This window comes from Globicephala melas, chromosome 8 (genome assembly GCF_963455315.2).
Source record: "Globicephala melas chromosome 8, mGloMel1.2, whole genome shotgun sequence".
NCBI lineage: Eukaryota > Metazoa > Chordata > Mammalia > Artiodactyla > Delphinidae > Globicephala > Globicephala melas.
In genome coordinates this window covers 75,858,410-75,874,446 of record NC_083321.1, presented here as the reverse complement: position 1 = coordinate 75,874,446, position 16,037 = coordinate 75,858,410, and the positions used below count along the sequence as shown (strand labels likewise).

Genomic DNA, 16,037 nt, shown 5'->3' with positions numbered 1-16,037 from the left:
TTTAGCAAAGGAGACTTTTAAACAATGGTCTAGGACCAGGATTAGTTCTTTCCCTGAAACTTGTTCATCATGCTGCTCATAAAGCCTAGCACAGGCCTTGCAGAGTGGGCACTCAAGAATTATTAAATAAATAAAATAATCTAATCAATGTAGCCAAATTAATGATTATAAGTAATTTTTAAAAGTAATTTTAGGGTTTTAAATTAGTCCTGGAAGTCCCCTGGGGAAATGAATTCAGAAGTTGGTGTTATGTGCCAGTGACGCAACACTAGGAAAACAGTAAGAGTCTCTACTCCTCTGATTTACTATTTTAATATTTTCAAATACACTATAGACATATAAAATTTTTTTCAGATGTACTTTGCAATTATTAGAACAATAAAATCTAAATTACAGAATATGTCATATCCCTACCGGTTCCTTCCCATCCATGGCTTCAAGCCAGAGTTTCCGATTAGCTTCTGAAAAGGCTTGCAATGTGATGATTCCGTGCCTATTAAAAAATATTTTATATATTCAATTTACTACTTTTATGCCTTTACACATTTATTATTATTTTTAAATTCTTAGCTAACTTTAAAAGTAAAATTTGAAGAAAAAGCAGGAAAGAGAAAAAAGAAATGAAAAGAGAGAAAAAAAGATAGGAAAGAGAAGAAGAAAGAAGAAATTTAAAAAATGAAATCAGTAAGTGTTTTAGGTATAAGACTATCTGAAGGAGCTTAGGCTCATACTATTTCCCCTGAAATGACCAAAAAGGATGAAAAGCTACATTCACAGAAGTTCAAAAGCACAGAAACATTCCACAGTATGAGAATGATTAAGATTATGACCCAACGTGGTACAACTAGTCACTAAAAATAATTACAATGAGTATATAGCAATATGGAAAGCCTTATACTATAACTAGTCAATTATTAAGAAGACACTAAAACCAAAGTGTTTACATATACAATGATCACAATATTACAATTAATATGTATAAAAACAACTCTCTCCCATGCACCCATTCTGAGATAGCTACTTGAGGATGTGCTTCAAGAAACGAGCAAGCAAAGGGAGGAAGGAAACCAATATAAGAGAGAGAAAAATAGAAAATTCAGAAAAAAGTGAAATTAATCTAATTAATTGTGGAGGCTGTCCATAAGATAAACAGAAAACTAGAGAGTTCTGTGAAAAGGTACATGAAGAAGGAAATTTCATTTAAATATTGTGTGGTTAAAAGCCTGGAGTGAGTTAAAACTGTGATAAAGGCATATATCTCTACGTAAACAGGAAAACAGCTCATTAGACTGATAGGAAAAGGGAAAATGTATTATAAAGATCAAGGTAATTTTATCTTGGAGAATTTAAGCCAGTGTAAAACACAAATAATAACAACAATCAATACTTGTTGGCTGTTTATTATGTGCCAAGCACTGTGTTATAAGTATGTCTCCTTTATTATCTCATTTATTCCTCACAACAACCCTTTGGTGTGTGTACTGATTATACTTGTTTTACAGATGAAACAACTAAAGCACAGAGTTTAACAGTGTGCTCCATGGATATATCTAGATAGTGTCGAAAAAAAGAAAAGAGAAATCACTAACATGTTGGTATTTATCTACATAGAAAAACCAGAAGTTCCTACCACAAAACTATTAAAACCAAGAGTTCAACAACTGTACTGGATATAGATTGATATATAAAAAAAATTAATAGCCTTTCTCTGTGGCAATCTTAACCATAAAACAAAAAAAGAGTTTCTACTAAAGAATTTTATTCAAAATTTAAATAAAAAGAATATACCTGAAACCAAATCTGAAAAAAATATATATGTAAAAGATATGTAAAATCCTTGGGAGAGTTCAACTCACCATTGATTAATTTATTGAAATTTAATAACTTTAATCGAACTCCAGTCAGAAATCCCAAAGGATGTTTTGGAGAGAAAGGGAAACTTAATAAGCACATCTATAAAGCATAAGAACACAGGGCCAAAATAGCTAACACTATTTTAAAGAAGCATAAGAACAAGGCCATGCCCTACTAAATAGTTAACAAGCTATCGTACATAAGCTATAGTATATAACAGTGTATATAGTATGTCAGAGTATATATATAGTGTACACACACACACACGCACGCACACGCACGCACACACAAAGCTAGAGATATTCAGAAAAGCATGGTGGTAATGCAGGGGAAGAAAAATAGATTATGGAATGCAACAGAGATCAAGAAACATACTCCTCCTTATTTTGTTTCTATTCTACTTGTACTGAAACAATAAAGGAATAGAGCTAAATAATTCTACTAGATGATAAGCTTGAATGCACAACCTTTATGTCTCTCCCAATATTCTGTGGCTAAGAATGCCCAGAACAGTGTTGTGTACATGGTAGGCACTGATTTTCACTGGCTAAAGAAAGCTTATGGAATTTGCAGTTGTGTCTTATTATTCCTTGGGAACAAGGCCACTAGATTTCAAAACCATACAAAAAGGCTGACCCAGGAGCCATGAACAATGCCATCAGGTTTCTTCATTTTGATGGGGACCTCAGTCCACAATATGCACTTTCCCCTAAGGCAGTCATCTTTACTGATTTTCCAGATTCTTCTCTGAGTGATGTTACCCTTTGGTAGCACTCTATGTCTGATTTACTTTTTTGAAAGCATCATGCAATACTTAGTGAAAGAATGAAATAAACATATATATTGTCTTTAAAAAAGAGACTGAAAAACAAGCACTTTATGCTGTTTCATATTTACATCTATACATAGAAACAAATAATTTAGATTATTAAAAAAATGTAAAGTGAAAAGTTCAAACCTTTCGACTACTTCTATGTCAAAGCAGAATCGTTTATCAATTGAATCTGTCTTTCGTCGGATACAGGATTTTAATTTAAACATTTCTGGTGAGCTAGTAACAAGGCCATTCTGAAACAAGAAGTGGAGCACATTACTGACATGATGACAAGGTGAAATGAAATATATTAAATACACCACCTAAAGTTTCCATATTAAAATGACAACTTAGAGTACAGTTTATGTATAAAGATAATAATCACACCCGGTTTCTATAAATACAAAGACTTCTGCCTAATGTTAACTGCCCAACTGTAATACACCAAACCATTTATTAATAAATTAATCACATATACATGTTTTATTCAAAGAATTCTGTGACATGCCTGTCTAGTACCCTTCAACGTATTTACTTATAATGTTAAATTATACTATAATATGTGTGTGTGTGTGTGTGTGTTTGTATTGGAGCCATAGAGTATTAAATGATAGCTGGCTCAAAACCTCAAGAGAGCTACCAAGGGCTTCCCTGGTGGCGCAGTGGTTGAGAGTCCGCCTGCCGATGCAGGGGACGTGGGTTTGTGCCCCGGTCCGGGAAGATCCCACATGCCGCGGAGCGGCTAGGCCCGTGAGCCATGGCCGCTGAGCCTGTGCGTCCGGAGCCCGTGCTCCAGAGTGGGAGGGGCCACAACAGTGAGAGGCCTGTGTACCGCAAAAAAAAAAAAAAAAAAAAGAGAGCTACCAAAATATTAAAGTTCTAGTAGATACTTGCTATAATGCTATTACTATCATGCATACCACGTGATTCCCCTGCTGGTAACCAACTAGTAGTCTGCTGCTAAAACTAAACTAAACCTCTTTTGACAGGATCCAACATGGGCTCAATTCATAATTCTCTTCTATACCTGAAATGCCAGTCAATTTTAAGGGGAATATTTACCTAATGCCTGGTTAATTCTATTGTTTCTGGTTGCAAATCTCTCTTATTAATAGAACTCTAGCTTGGTCTATTTATTATTAGCTCACTGACTGTCACATATACTGACTTTTGGCAATATTTTTTCTTATGAAACTTTTAGAGTAGAAACTAGGCATGATTATAGCATTAATAACTTCTTGTGAGGGTAGCAATCTAAGGTTTCTTTTTCTCTGGTATGTTCTCCTTTATTTTATGTCTCTTACTTTGAATTATTAGACTCTAATGAATGCCCAAGCACAATAAGTTTCAGCTGATGTATTTGAGTATGTGTCTAAGTTAGATCAACATTTACCTGTGCCATGATATACACCACAAATTAGCTGAATAAGTCACTTACTTTCTATTGTCTTTATTTTTTAATCAGGTAAAATGAGGCTAGTCTAAATAATCTTTAGGATAACTCCCAGCTCTAGGATTCTTAGATGACGGTTCAATTATTTAATTCATAGGTCCAACTGTTTGCCATATTCATATCTTAATTCACAAAAAGGGTGTACACTACATGCAATAAAGGCGTTGTATTCTGTAGCACTTCCGCATATAAGGTACACTTTGTTCTGTACTGTTCACTACCCATGCGAGACATTCAGTGACTGATTTACTTTAGGGGTAAATAAGCATTGATTGATTTCTTCTGAGAAACTTTGTTGGCCAGCATTTCAGTAAGTAGTACACAGTGCAGAAAAGGAAGTGGCATGCAGGGGCAAACCCGGGCTCCCACAAGAGACCACCTGGAAGAAAGATGCAGACGCCGTGAGCCTGGACCAGCCACTGACAGTCTCTATGGGCTGCTGGCCAACCAACAACGCAAACAACTCTGCTGCCAGGGATAGGAGATGACACCTACCAAGGTGTCCCTACATTTAATATAACTGCTTATAAACATTCCATAGCCAAAATAAAAGAAAAATCCTGGCCACTCTTTATAAGTCTTCAAGGTCAGTAAAGCAAGAGAAAAATTTTTGACTTTTCAATTTTTAAAAATTGTGAGCACGTTTATTAGAAAAATAAGCACATATGATTTTTGTTTGTTTTGCTTCCATTACTTAAATAACAAGTTCAATTAAAAAACAAAAACAACTCACCATTTTCCCACTGGATTTCATTTCTGAAACACTCATTGTAAATGTTTTACTTCCCTTATCATATGTACAATAGTGTTTAATCCATGTAAAACCAAGCGGTCCTAGTGTAAGGAAACAAACATTACAGATTGTTAATAAATGATCTGTATCTAAGTTTGTACAGTTTTCGATGCTATGAAACACAACTGAGTATTTCCATAGACCATGCAAGTTGGGAATGCTTACTGTGAGTGAGAAAGGCTAGTCTGGAGCAAGAGTGGTATAGGGTAGAGTGTCTTGCAGCCAAACAACTTGGCTTTATTTACAGTACCGACACTCACTCTGTAAACTCAAGAGTTGCTTTAGATCTGAACTTCAGTTATCTCATCTGTAAAAGTGGTATACTTGCATCCCGTAGAGGTAGGAAGAATGAGAAATGACAGTCTGAGGTACTATAACAGGTCTCCTTACTTCTATCTTTGTCCTCTATTTTTGAAACTGCCAGAAATACCCTGCTAAAAATTTAGCCAGGTCATTTCACCCCTTTGTTCAAAACTCTCCAGGCGTTTCCCACATTACCCCAGATAAAAACCAAAGGCCCCACATGATCTGGCTCCTCAGTACTGATCTCACTGCCTTTTGCCTCATATACTCTACTCCAGCTACACTGGCCCCCTTGCTGATCTCAGCACTCAGTGAATGCATTTCTACCCCAGAGCATTTGCACTTAATTGGACTACTTTTCCTTTAGATAGCTGCATGACAATGTCACTTCTTTCAGGTCTTTTACTAAATGTCACCTTTATAAAATGGCCTTTTCGGTAGAGATAGCTAACATCACAACACCCTCACCTTGATATTTCTTATGTCTCTTTCTTGTTTTAACTTTATTTCTTAACTTTACCACTGATATGACTAACATTTTACTAATTCACCCAATTTATTGTCTGTCTCCATCACTAAGGCTCTATGAGAACAGGAACAAGTGATGTCCTGCTGACTAGTATATTCTTAATCCTTAGAACAGGGCCAGACATACAGTTGTTCCTCAATAAAGATTTGTTAAGTGAAAGAAGGAATGAATCACTCATCTTTCTCTAAGACTTTACTGATCATAGAGTTATTTCCTCTTAACACTAATCTGAAAAAAGTGAATTCAAATTACTCTTTAAAAGGAAAATAATTTCTACCATTTATATTAAAAGCTGTATATGTAAACTGCTCACTTTCTTTTTCCCCATAAACACAATCCTGCTGTGGTTGTGCAACCCTTTCCCACAGTGTGCCACTTAATCATCCAGTAGTCTTAAAAACTGTTTAATGCTGCTTCACCAGGGCACAGGGATGCACCGTAAGTTCAATTTTTTCATGACCCGGGTAGAAAACCTTCAGTTTTTCCCCAGGGAAGCCAATTATCCTGCACCCAAATGCCGTAGAGGGCTGAGAGGGTTGAAAATGGAGTTTGTTTCCTATAGCTTCTTCATGTAGGGTCCCATTTGGCGTAACACCTGGATCTCTCTAGCAACAATTATGTACAATGTTATTGCTGGCTTGGTTTTACAACCATATATCCAAAAGCAAGAAACTGAATTGTAGAAATGCACCACTTGAGAAAAGTGTTTCATGAGCCATTTGAATTTTTTTTCTATAATAGTAGTGCCCTTGGTGTCATGTTTAGCTTTAACCACTCCAGATTTTAAAATTATGGGGTGCAGCTATATACTTGATAATCACAAAGGATTACTACAATTAACTTCAATTCTGTTTTGGGACCATTTCACACTATAATACTTAACAATACTTGTTGATAACTCTGTTATATGTGGCGTAAAACACTTACAGGCTTAGAGCTGATTAGTGGAAAGTGGCTGGATAGAAATCCTTATAGTGACTTTACTACTTAGGAAGCGATTTATGAAGCAATATTAACTGTAATTTTTAAATAAAGCTGCTGCAACACTCTGATGACATTTTAGACCCAAGGTGTTTTTTCCTGCCTCCATCTTAAGTTCAGAACCTCATGCATTCAATCTTCAAGTGTGCTGCACACACATGCTGCTTTCTTTAAAGTTGCCTGGCACCAGGCCAGGGCAGACATTCTTAGGCAAGCAATTCTGAAGTCCCTAAAAAAAGTCTGGGTAAATAGAATTTATTATAGCTCTAAAGTTGCAAAACAAAACAAGTTTTTACCTAGTGATCATCTGAGGTTGCTGAGATGATGTCTGTGGAATGGGAAGGAATTAATATTCACTGAATACCTACTAAGTGCCAACATTTTATCTAGGAACTTTTAAAGTCAGACATTATAAAGTACATTTTACATAAAAGAAAATAAAGCTTAAGAGCTGCAGATGGTGCTACTTTCTTCATCAATAGGACATGTGATTGGAGTTGTTCTTTTCAGAGGAATGATATTTTTCAGGAGTTGTCTTAAGAATTAAATGAGACAAATATAAATTACACAGAATAGTAAGGGCTCCTAGAAGCACAGTGGTATTATTATGCACCACTACTGATAACAGAGACATTTTACATACACTATCTCTAATTCCTGCAATATTATTGTGAGACAGATATAAATATCTCTCTTTTATAAATGAGGAGACTGAACTCAGAAAGTTGCCTAACCAGAATCACCCAGTTAACAGGTAGCATAAAATTCCAACATAGTTCTGTCTGACTCTGGACCCCATGCTCTTCCTGGTTAAACTGGAGTCTACTAGAACATAATTTAATGTTTGCCTAGAGGTGGGTAACATACAAACCACATATCCAGATAAAGTGGAATGCTATGTCTAAACAGCAATAATCTGCTACCACCCCATTACATCCATCTCCATTTATCACTCAATTTACAGCTCTGATATTTACTATTGATCACTGGTTGCTAGTTGTGTGAGTTAATCTTGTGCCTTCCATTACAGAATAACCACCCTGAAGCCATATTCTTCATCTCATTTTCTGTTCCCCACAGGACTTATTCAGTGACAGCAAGAGTACAATCAATATGTCTTAGTGAACTGGTCAGATTTTCTTAATATAAATGCTTTCAAAGATTCCACGTAGAAAGGGGCTTTGAATACTTGTCCCTTATAGAAAAATAATTCCAACAGCATATAAATCCATTCATTTTTTCTTTTTAAATCCCTAGGCAAGGGGAAGAGGGGTGGATGGTAAGTGGGAATTAAAGGAGGGAGGGATTATATTGGGGCATAAGAACACTTTTGAAGGTGATGAATATGTTCATTATGTTGATTGTGGTGATGGCTTCACAGGTGCATACATATGGCAAAACTGATCAAACTGTACTTTTTAAATATGTGCAATTTGATGCATGCCAAGTTTACCTCGCTAAAGCTATAAAAATAACACAGGTAGATATAGAGAAAAATGGAGATGGAAGCTGCCGTGGGAGCAGGAAGACAACATCATAAGAGAGGATGCTAAAAAGAGAGGAGCCCAACTGTGAGAGCCTTGAATGCCATGCACGGCCAGGGCCATCACAGGAGAGGCACAACCAAGCAAGCACTGCAGGGAGCTGCTGGAAGCTCTCTGAGAATGGACTGAGCTGGACAAGCCTGGAGGTGAAAAGAGAACAGTTAGGAGGTCACTGCAAGACTGTGGAGATGGAGAGAAGGTGTGGGTTCAAAGTTAATCGACAAGATAAATGGACAGACTTGGTCCCAGGCTACAGAGAGACACTAGAGTTGAAGATTTACCTGAGTTTTGTAGCCTAAGAGTAGATGTTATCATTTAGAGGGACAGGAACTCTCAGAAAAAAAGGTCAGTGCCACAAAGGGCTTTATGATCAGTTCAGCCTGACTCAGAGGAGAAGTCACGTATCTTAGAACAAAAGATACCAACATCAGACAGGTGCATAAAACACTGCATTTTGTCCACCCATCCAGCCCTGAAATTATTAAAGGAACTATGCTTTTATTTTTATTTTTTAAAACATCTTTATTGGAGTATAATTGCTTTACAATGGTGTGTTAGTTTCTGCTTTATAACAAAGTGAATTAGTTATACACATACATATGTCCCCATATTTCTTCCCTCTTGCATCTCCCTCCCTCCCACCCCTCTAGGTGGTCACAAAGCACTGAGCTGATCTCCCCGTGCTATGTGGCTACTTCCCACTAGCTATCTATTCTACGTTTGGTAGTGTATATATGTCCATGCCACTCTCTCACTTTGTCCCAGCTTACCCTTCCCCCTCCCCGTATCCTCAAGTCCATTCTCCAGTAGGTCTGTGACTTTATTCCTGTCTTGCCCCTAGGTTCTCCATGACCTTTTTTTTTTCTTAGATTCCATATATATGTATTAGCATACGGTATTTGTTTTTCTCTTTCTGACTTATTTCACTTTGTATGACAAACTCTAGATCCATCCACCTCACTACAAATAACTCAATTTTGTTTCTTTTTATGGCTGAGTAATATTCCATTGTATATATGTGCCACATCTTCTTTATCCATTCATCTGTTGATGGACACTTAGGTTGCTTCCATGTCCTGGCTATTGTAAATAGAGCTGCAATGAACATTTTGGTACATGAGTCTTTTTGAATTATGGTTTTCTCAGGGTATATGCCCAGTAGTGGGAGTGCTGGGTCGTATGGTAGGAACTATGCTTTTAGTTTGATCCAAATGTCCAACAGCTGGGGAATGGGTAAGCAAACCACGGCACCATCCAATGGATAAACTACCAAGTAGCAATTGAACAGGGCATATTTGAAGGTTATGTACACAAGAATTTTGCTAGGTAATCCAAAGCTTTTTTGTTTAGAACAAGATATTGTATACTCACAAAGCTTTCAACAACTGTGTTAACAATGTGGGGGGACCTCAAGAAATAAAGTATTATTGAGTTAAAATGAATAAAAACTCTTCAGGCAAGAGGATGGCACCTCCTCTACCAGATGCAGGTTTGAACAGGCCTCATTATCCACAAATTCTTCCACTCAGCAAAATGTGAGCTCCCCTCCAGGTGCCCTCACAGTGAGGCTCTCAAATATGGAATAATGATTCCGTATTCAAACATTTCCTTAGAGTCCTGAGTCAAATCCATATACTGTATATATGACCAAAGAATCGGTCTTTTTCAAGAAATTTTGGTAAAACCTATTTATAATATTCTAATTAGAGAATAGATAGGCAGGTAATCAGATTTACCATTTTAACATCTGAAAGCAGCAGACTGGTCAAAGGTAGATAGTTACGACAGGAAGTCCTGGAACCGGACCTCCTGAGCCAGCAGCCCTCTACCACCTATGTAGTAATAAATGTTTGCCAAGATAACTGGATCAAACTGTTATTCGCTTGCATATTGCTAAGGAACAAATGAGCATCACCTAGGCATGTAAAATATAAAATATGTTGGCATTTTAGTGATCATTCTGCATCATGTCCAAAAAACTTTCACAGTCAACCCAACATCTACAGCTTCCACATCTCAAACCCTTTAACTATAATGTCTTCTAACCAAAACAACTACATTGATGTATTGTCTACGGATAGGGAGACTTGGAGCAGTGCTACTGCATGTAGTCTGTTAGTCCCAGTATGTGAGAAAAAGTACGGAAAGTGAGAATAAGCATTTCAAAACTTTCAGAGCAATTTGAGATTACTGCAAAATCCAAGCACGTAATTTTGTGTTTTACGAGGACACTGGTCCATGATGCACTGGAAATAAAAAACAACTGTTCCTTTAGCACAAACAGTAAGAGAGTGCTTTAGGGCATTCTGGTTTGAAATAGAGAGTTAATTTAGTCACACTCGTTCCACTTTATGACAAGAAAGGACCCTAGTTATACAAGTTTGAAGGGCTTTTTATTAATTTTTGTGAGAAAAAACTTTCTTAGTGTGAGGCAATTATAGTAGTGTTCTATTGGGTCTGATGCTTATTTCCTAACATCAGGAAGTAAAGAGTGCCAGTTTGACATTACATAATTGCCAATTTTACTCCTGAAAACTGTCAGAGCACAGAATTAAATGAAATAATGCTGCTGAACGGGAAAACTATTACCAAAGTCACCAAGATGATTCATCTGATAAAGGCTTCGATTTTTAATTCTCCACGAAACTTTAAATTGAGATTAGATATCACAATTAAATTCTAAACCTGAACTCGTGTTACTATATCATCAAGAAAAGTGTAAGTTCCAAGTTCAATAACATACCAACTTAGAGAATCTGATGGTGCAAAGGGGAAGAACTTCCACACTTAGGTGGCAGTGGTTGGCAGAGCAGACTAAGTAGGATAAAGCTGTCAGGAATTTCAGTCTTCCTACTTGAAGGAAAAGAAACTAACCAACTCACTTCTCACAGAAACAGAATGTTAATCATAAGAGACATTAACTTCTGTCTTTGCAACTCACGTTTCTCCTGGACATAAAGGTAGCCTTCCATCGTCCACTGGCTGGGTGGTCTGTAATCTTGACTGGCAGATTTCATCCTTTGCATCAACCGCTCTACCTCTTGTCGCGTACTTTCAAAATTATTCCTTGTCTTAAGTAAACAGAAATAAGAATTTCCTTCATTGTTTTCTACCAGTTTTGAGGAACCTCCAGCCTAAAGTTTCAAAACTGCAAATGGTGCAAAGGATAACCTCGATTCTTTCAGGACTGTTCACCATATCCACAACCCTCTCCTTTGAATCCTAGGCTCTAATTTTGAATTACTTTAGTGAAACTTTGCTGAATGACCTTCTGCATGTTTCTCTTTGAATCTCCGTGTGTGTGTGTGTGTATGTGTGTGTGTTTCATCCAATTTCCCACTTAACATTACCTAGGGGACAACTTATAGTTTTACAAATACACAATACTAATTAAATAGAGTTCTATATGCCATAATACCTAAGGTAAAAAGGAAGATACACAGGGACTTAATTTCTTTTGGGGGTTAAAATAAATCCACATACTTTTGATATATGTGGCACTTACCAAGAAAAAAGTTTATCACTTTTATTCCAAGAACTTTTCTGAAGACATATCACTTAGCTTGTTTTTCAGAAATCCTAATATAGTTATCAAGAAGTCAGTGCATAAATTAACTCATAAAAATGAACAGGTTTCCAAGTTCTAACTTCTTCTATTGTAAGAAATAGCTTATTCACATCATAGCATGTTTACTTAAGGGAAGACATAGAAAGCATAAGGCTTTTCTCTATGAAAATCAATTTTGTATTCAGGCCACATTATCTCAACAATATTCATTTGGAAACATAAAACTCATCACTACCCAACTTTAAGATTTTGTTATGGCCCCTACTAAAAGACCTGAATCTCAAAGTAAGTTAATTTGCCGCTTTTCCCTTTTAAACATAAGAATCAGAATTTTTTCTAATACTTTACCTGTCTCCTGTTCTCAAATCCCAGGAATCTTACTGTAATTGCATTTAATATGGAAATAAATAATAAAATACTTTGGATTTTATAATTTTCCCTTTTAATATTTACTAAAAAAGCCCAAATGCATTCCATATTGAAAAACAATGGAATGAATTGAACGTGAAATCGATTCTGCTAGAAAATCTAGGTTAAATAAAAAGCTAAACTCGAAACACAGGTAGAATAAATCCAATCACATATTTCTCATGGGACACTCCAATTCCATATTTCTATTTGCTGAACATCTTCATAATGGCAAGAATCAGGTAAGGAGTGAAAGGCAGGCTTTTTATAGAAAATTAAGTGAAACCTTCACAAATTATTTTAGCTATAGAGTACTAGACAGGGTTTCAGAAATAACTTTTAATTTATACAAAATCCTCAACAATTAAGATTTTGTTGTCATACTTGATAAGCAGAAATGGATTGGCTAACTTTTTTTTGAAGTGTAACTGGTGTTCAGCATACATAAGTCAGAATTTGTCTAACTATGCAATCAGATATTAAAAGGATTGATTGGAGAACTTTACAAAATAAACCCTGACAGAAAGAGATAGGATGTTTGTAAATAATTCTCCCTGTAGCTTTAAAGCAGTTATTATGAATGCTTCAAACCCACATTTAAATTTATTTTTACAAAACACTAAATATCAGCTATGTAATAGTACAATTTCAGGGAGGAAAGGGACAGAGTGTGAAAGTCCACCTGTTCATTTCACAAATATAGAAATTCTGCCCTCTCAGGAAATACAACTTGCCTAAGGTCACCCAGTAAAATAATGAAAACACTAGATAAAGGCAAACGCTTCCAATGTTTCTGCACCTCAGACATATTTATTTTTATGAAATTTGCCAGTATATATTTTTCTAACTCTAAAGGGTTAATAAGATTTACTCTTTCCTGGCATACTTTCAACCAGCAATTATAAAAAAAATTAGTAAATTTATTAAGTGGTTTTTCTAAATGAGTGAGCTTTTTTTGTACTTAGATAAGTTTTTAAAAGATTCCAAGTTTCAATTTGGTCATAACTCAGTTGCCCTGGGATCATCTTATTCACTAAGGAGAGGCAGTGAGAACAGGTATAGTCTTACATTCTGCAAGTTGAACTGCAGCTGTTGTTTATATGGTGCAAATTCCTGGGCGAGTTCATATCCCTCGTGGTAAAAAGTAAATAAACCCTGAAGGAATGACAAAAGCTGCAAAAATAAAGAGATACAAAAGAAACCATGAAAATGTGTTTTTTAAAAATGATGATCAAATATAATAAATTAGAGAAATTATATTTCATTCTAATCTCTCAAGCTAACAAATTTTGAATCTCCTTACCTAAGTAGGCACTAGAATTATGGATGTGAAACAGAAGACATGGAAGTTAAATATTTCTTTTTGGTAGACGTGATTTAATATTTAAGTCTTGTTATGGACAGGTGTCAAGTCAAGTACTCTAATCTTCCAATGCACTGACGAAATATCCAGGAGACAATATTAATGGGGATAAAGACCAAAGGAACATAGAAGAGATTCTAACCAAAATAGGGAGGTCAAACATGTGCAGATGTGAGGATGACTAAACCAGTAAATTAGAGATAAAAGTACCCAAGGAAAGGAATAAGGATGGCCAGATGAAATTAAGAAAAATATCACAAGGTGGCAGTACTGGTTTGGGTATTAAACAGACAACACAAGCAGCAGGAAGAACTCAAAACAGAGGGAAGAACTGAGCAAAAACATGGTGCTAGATACAGATCTTTCATGTAAGAGCTACAGTAAAATCTCCTTTAGAAAAGCACAATTTCTATGATCCTAGCCTTCTAATCCCAAATTCAGATGCGCTTATTTATGATGTTCTTATTTGTAAAGCAAGACCAGCTCTCCATAGTTACAGGACACAGTTGTTTATATGAAATGTTATAACTGAAAAATAATTTACTTAAATTTTTTCATTTAATTCACTGGGATTTTATTCCACAGACATGTCCACCAATTCAATCTCATCCACAACTTCTTCCTACAATAAAGTTAGAAAATATTTTTGAGAAGTGGCTAATGTTTTTCTAATTCAAATAGCATAATATGTCTGTAAACTATTATTTTAAATTAAGGAAGAAACACAATTTGAAACCATTTTCGTACGTGAATAACATCCCGTCATTTCCTCTGTCTGGGGAAGAAGGAGGATTCAGCTAAGCATCAACTGGTATGTATGTGTGTTACGATTTCCAACAGTTAAATACTGATTCTACAATGACCTAATGCTCTTCTTCCTATAACAAGTCAACTTCTTACAAAATTATGTTCGTTTTGGAAAGCATATACTTTAAAATTGGTTTTAAGTTGTTATATTTTAAAGAATTTCCTTCACTTGTTCAACAGTTCCTGATAATGTGTCAAAATGTATTGTTTGCAAATTTTAGAACTATTTTACACTGTCAATTTTACATCAATAATTATTATCAAAACTAAAGTTCAGTAGCTTATCCTTTACTAAAAGTATGCTATATTTGTTAAATTACCCAATAATTTAAGATATATAGTTTGCACATACTGTGGCCCAATTAAAAAGAACTGTATCTTAAAATAGGATTAAAATTACCTTTAACTGAGGCTTGGATGTGTAGATTTAGAGATTTTCAGAGGCAAGATAAGAAAATACTTTTGAAGTATTTAGGCCTTCTAAATATCTGAATAATAGTTTATGAAGTTGTTGGAAGGAGTATTGTTTAATTTTTTAATGTCTATAATTAGCCCACAATTAAACTGTCTTATTAGGAACTGGATGCCATAAAAAAAAAGATACTATTCTAATATCATGCTAAGTACAAAGAATCTAACTTATAAAGAAGATACTTTAAGAACATCTGCAATAAATATTCCCATGAAACACCCAATTCCCTGAGATCCATCTCCTATTGGCAATTTCTGGTAAAATTCAGATTCATTTAGTAGCAAACAAATATGTTTTAATCTCACAATGCATGCTGAGCACCCACTAGGAACAGTACAATTCTTTGGGAGGTACAGAAAAATTAAATACAAAGAACCACCTATCTTTTACTTTTGTTCCACATCTACTTTGGAAGTAGCATCTGGGAAAGTTTAATAAAGACAGCATGTATGAAGTAACTGCCTCTAGATGGTAGCAAAGTTAAATGTTTCTTAGGTTTGAATATATACTCATTCATTTCATCCTCAATAAATTCCATGGTGTTAAATTAAGGAAACTTAATAGGACAACCTGACAATCTTTAAGAATTGCATCTCCCACGTGTCATTTTCTCTGTTCAATGTGCCTGAGTGGGTGGAGTGGTGGGAAAAAGACTACTGTCTCAGCTTACCTTAAAGTAAACTTAACTTTTAAATAACAATAACAATCACTACAAACTACTAGACAGATTAGGTTTTAATATTAAGAAAGGCGCTTTTATCATCAGGACAAACTCATATAGCATTTCATTATTCCCAAGGGCTTTAGAATCAAATGACTTCTCCACTCCAAAAACCTGACCAAATGTAAAAACTGATACTGCCTTTATAGATAATCATTTAGCAAAACCCATTACAAGTCAGTAAGGGAACAGCTATTCATAATTTCCCAGCCCATTAATCACCAGGTTTCAAGCCTTAAGGGCTCACAGTTACCAGTGATACTGTGAATAGCAAAGTGGAAAAAGGTGTCAGGGTTTAGCATGGGAGTGAGGGGCAGACCTCCGAAGCAATTTGGAGTAATTCCAGTAATTCCAGATGACTGCTGTCCAAACTGAGAAGCACTGGGATAATCAACACAGTGTGATATGGAACAAGGACAGACATATA

At 35.6% G+C, this 16,037-nt stretch overlaps 1 protein-coding gene across 2 annotated transcripts in view; it reads right to left on the bottom strand.

Annotated features, from left to right (window-relative positions):
• ARHGAP42 (Rho GTPase activating protein 42) overlaps positions 1 to 16,037 on the bottom strand; it is a 287,432-nt gene that overhangs the window by 51,413 nt on the left and 219,982 nt on the right. For both annotated transcript variants that reach the window (XM_060303949.1, XM_030883708.2), the window contains 5 exons: positions 13,316 to 13,420; positions 11,213 to 11,342; positions 4,855 to 4,955; positions 2,813 to 2,922; positions 415 to 493 (listed from right to left, as the gene is read on the bottom strand). In XM_060303949.1, coding sequence (XP_060159932.1) covers positions 415 to 493; positions 2,813 to 2,922; positions 4,855 to 4,955; positions 11,213 to 11,342; positions 13,316 to 13,420 — 525 coding nt within the window. The remainder of the gene's footprint in view (positions 1 to 414; positions 494 to 2,812; positions 2,923 to 4,854; positions 4,956 to 11,212; positions 11,343 to 13,315; positions 13,421 to 16,037) is intronic.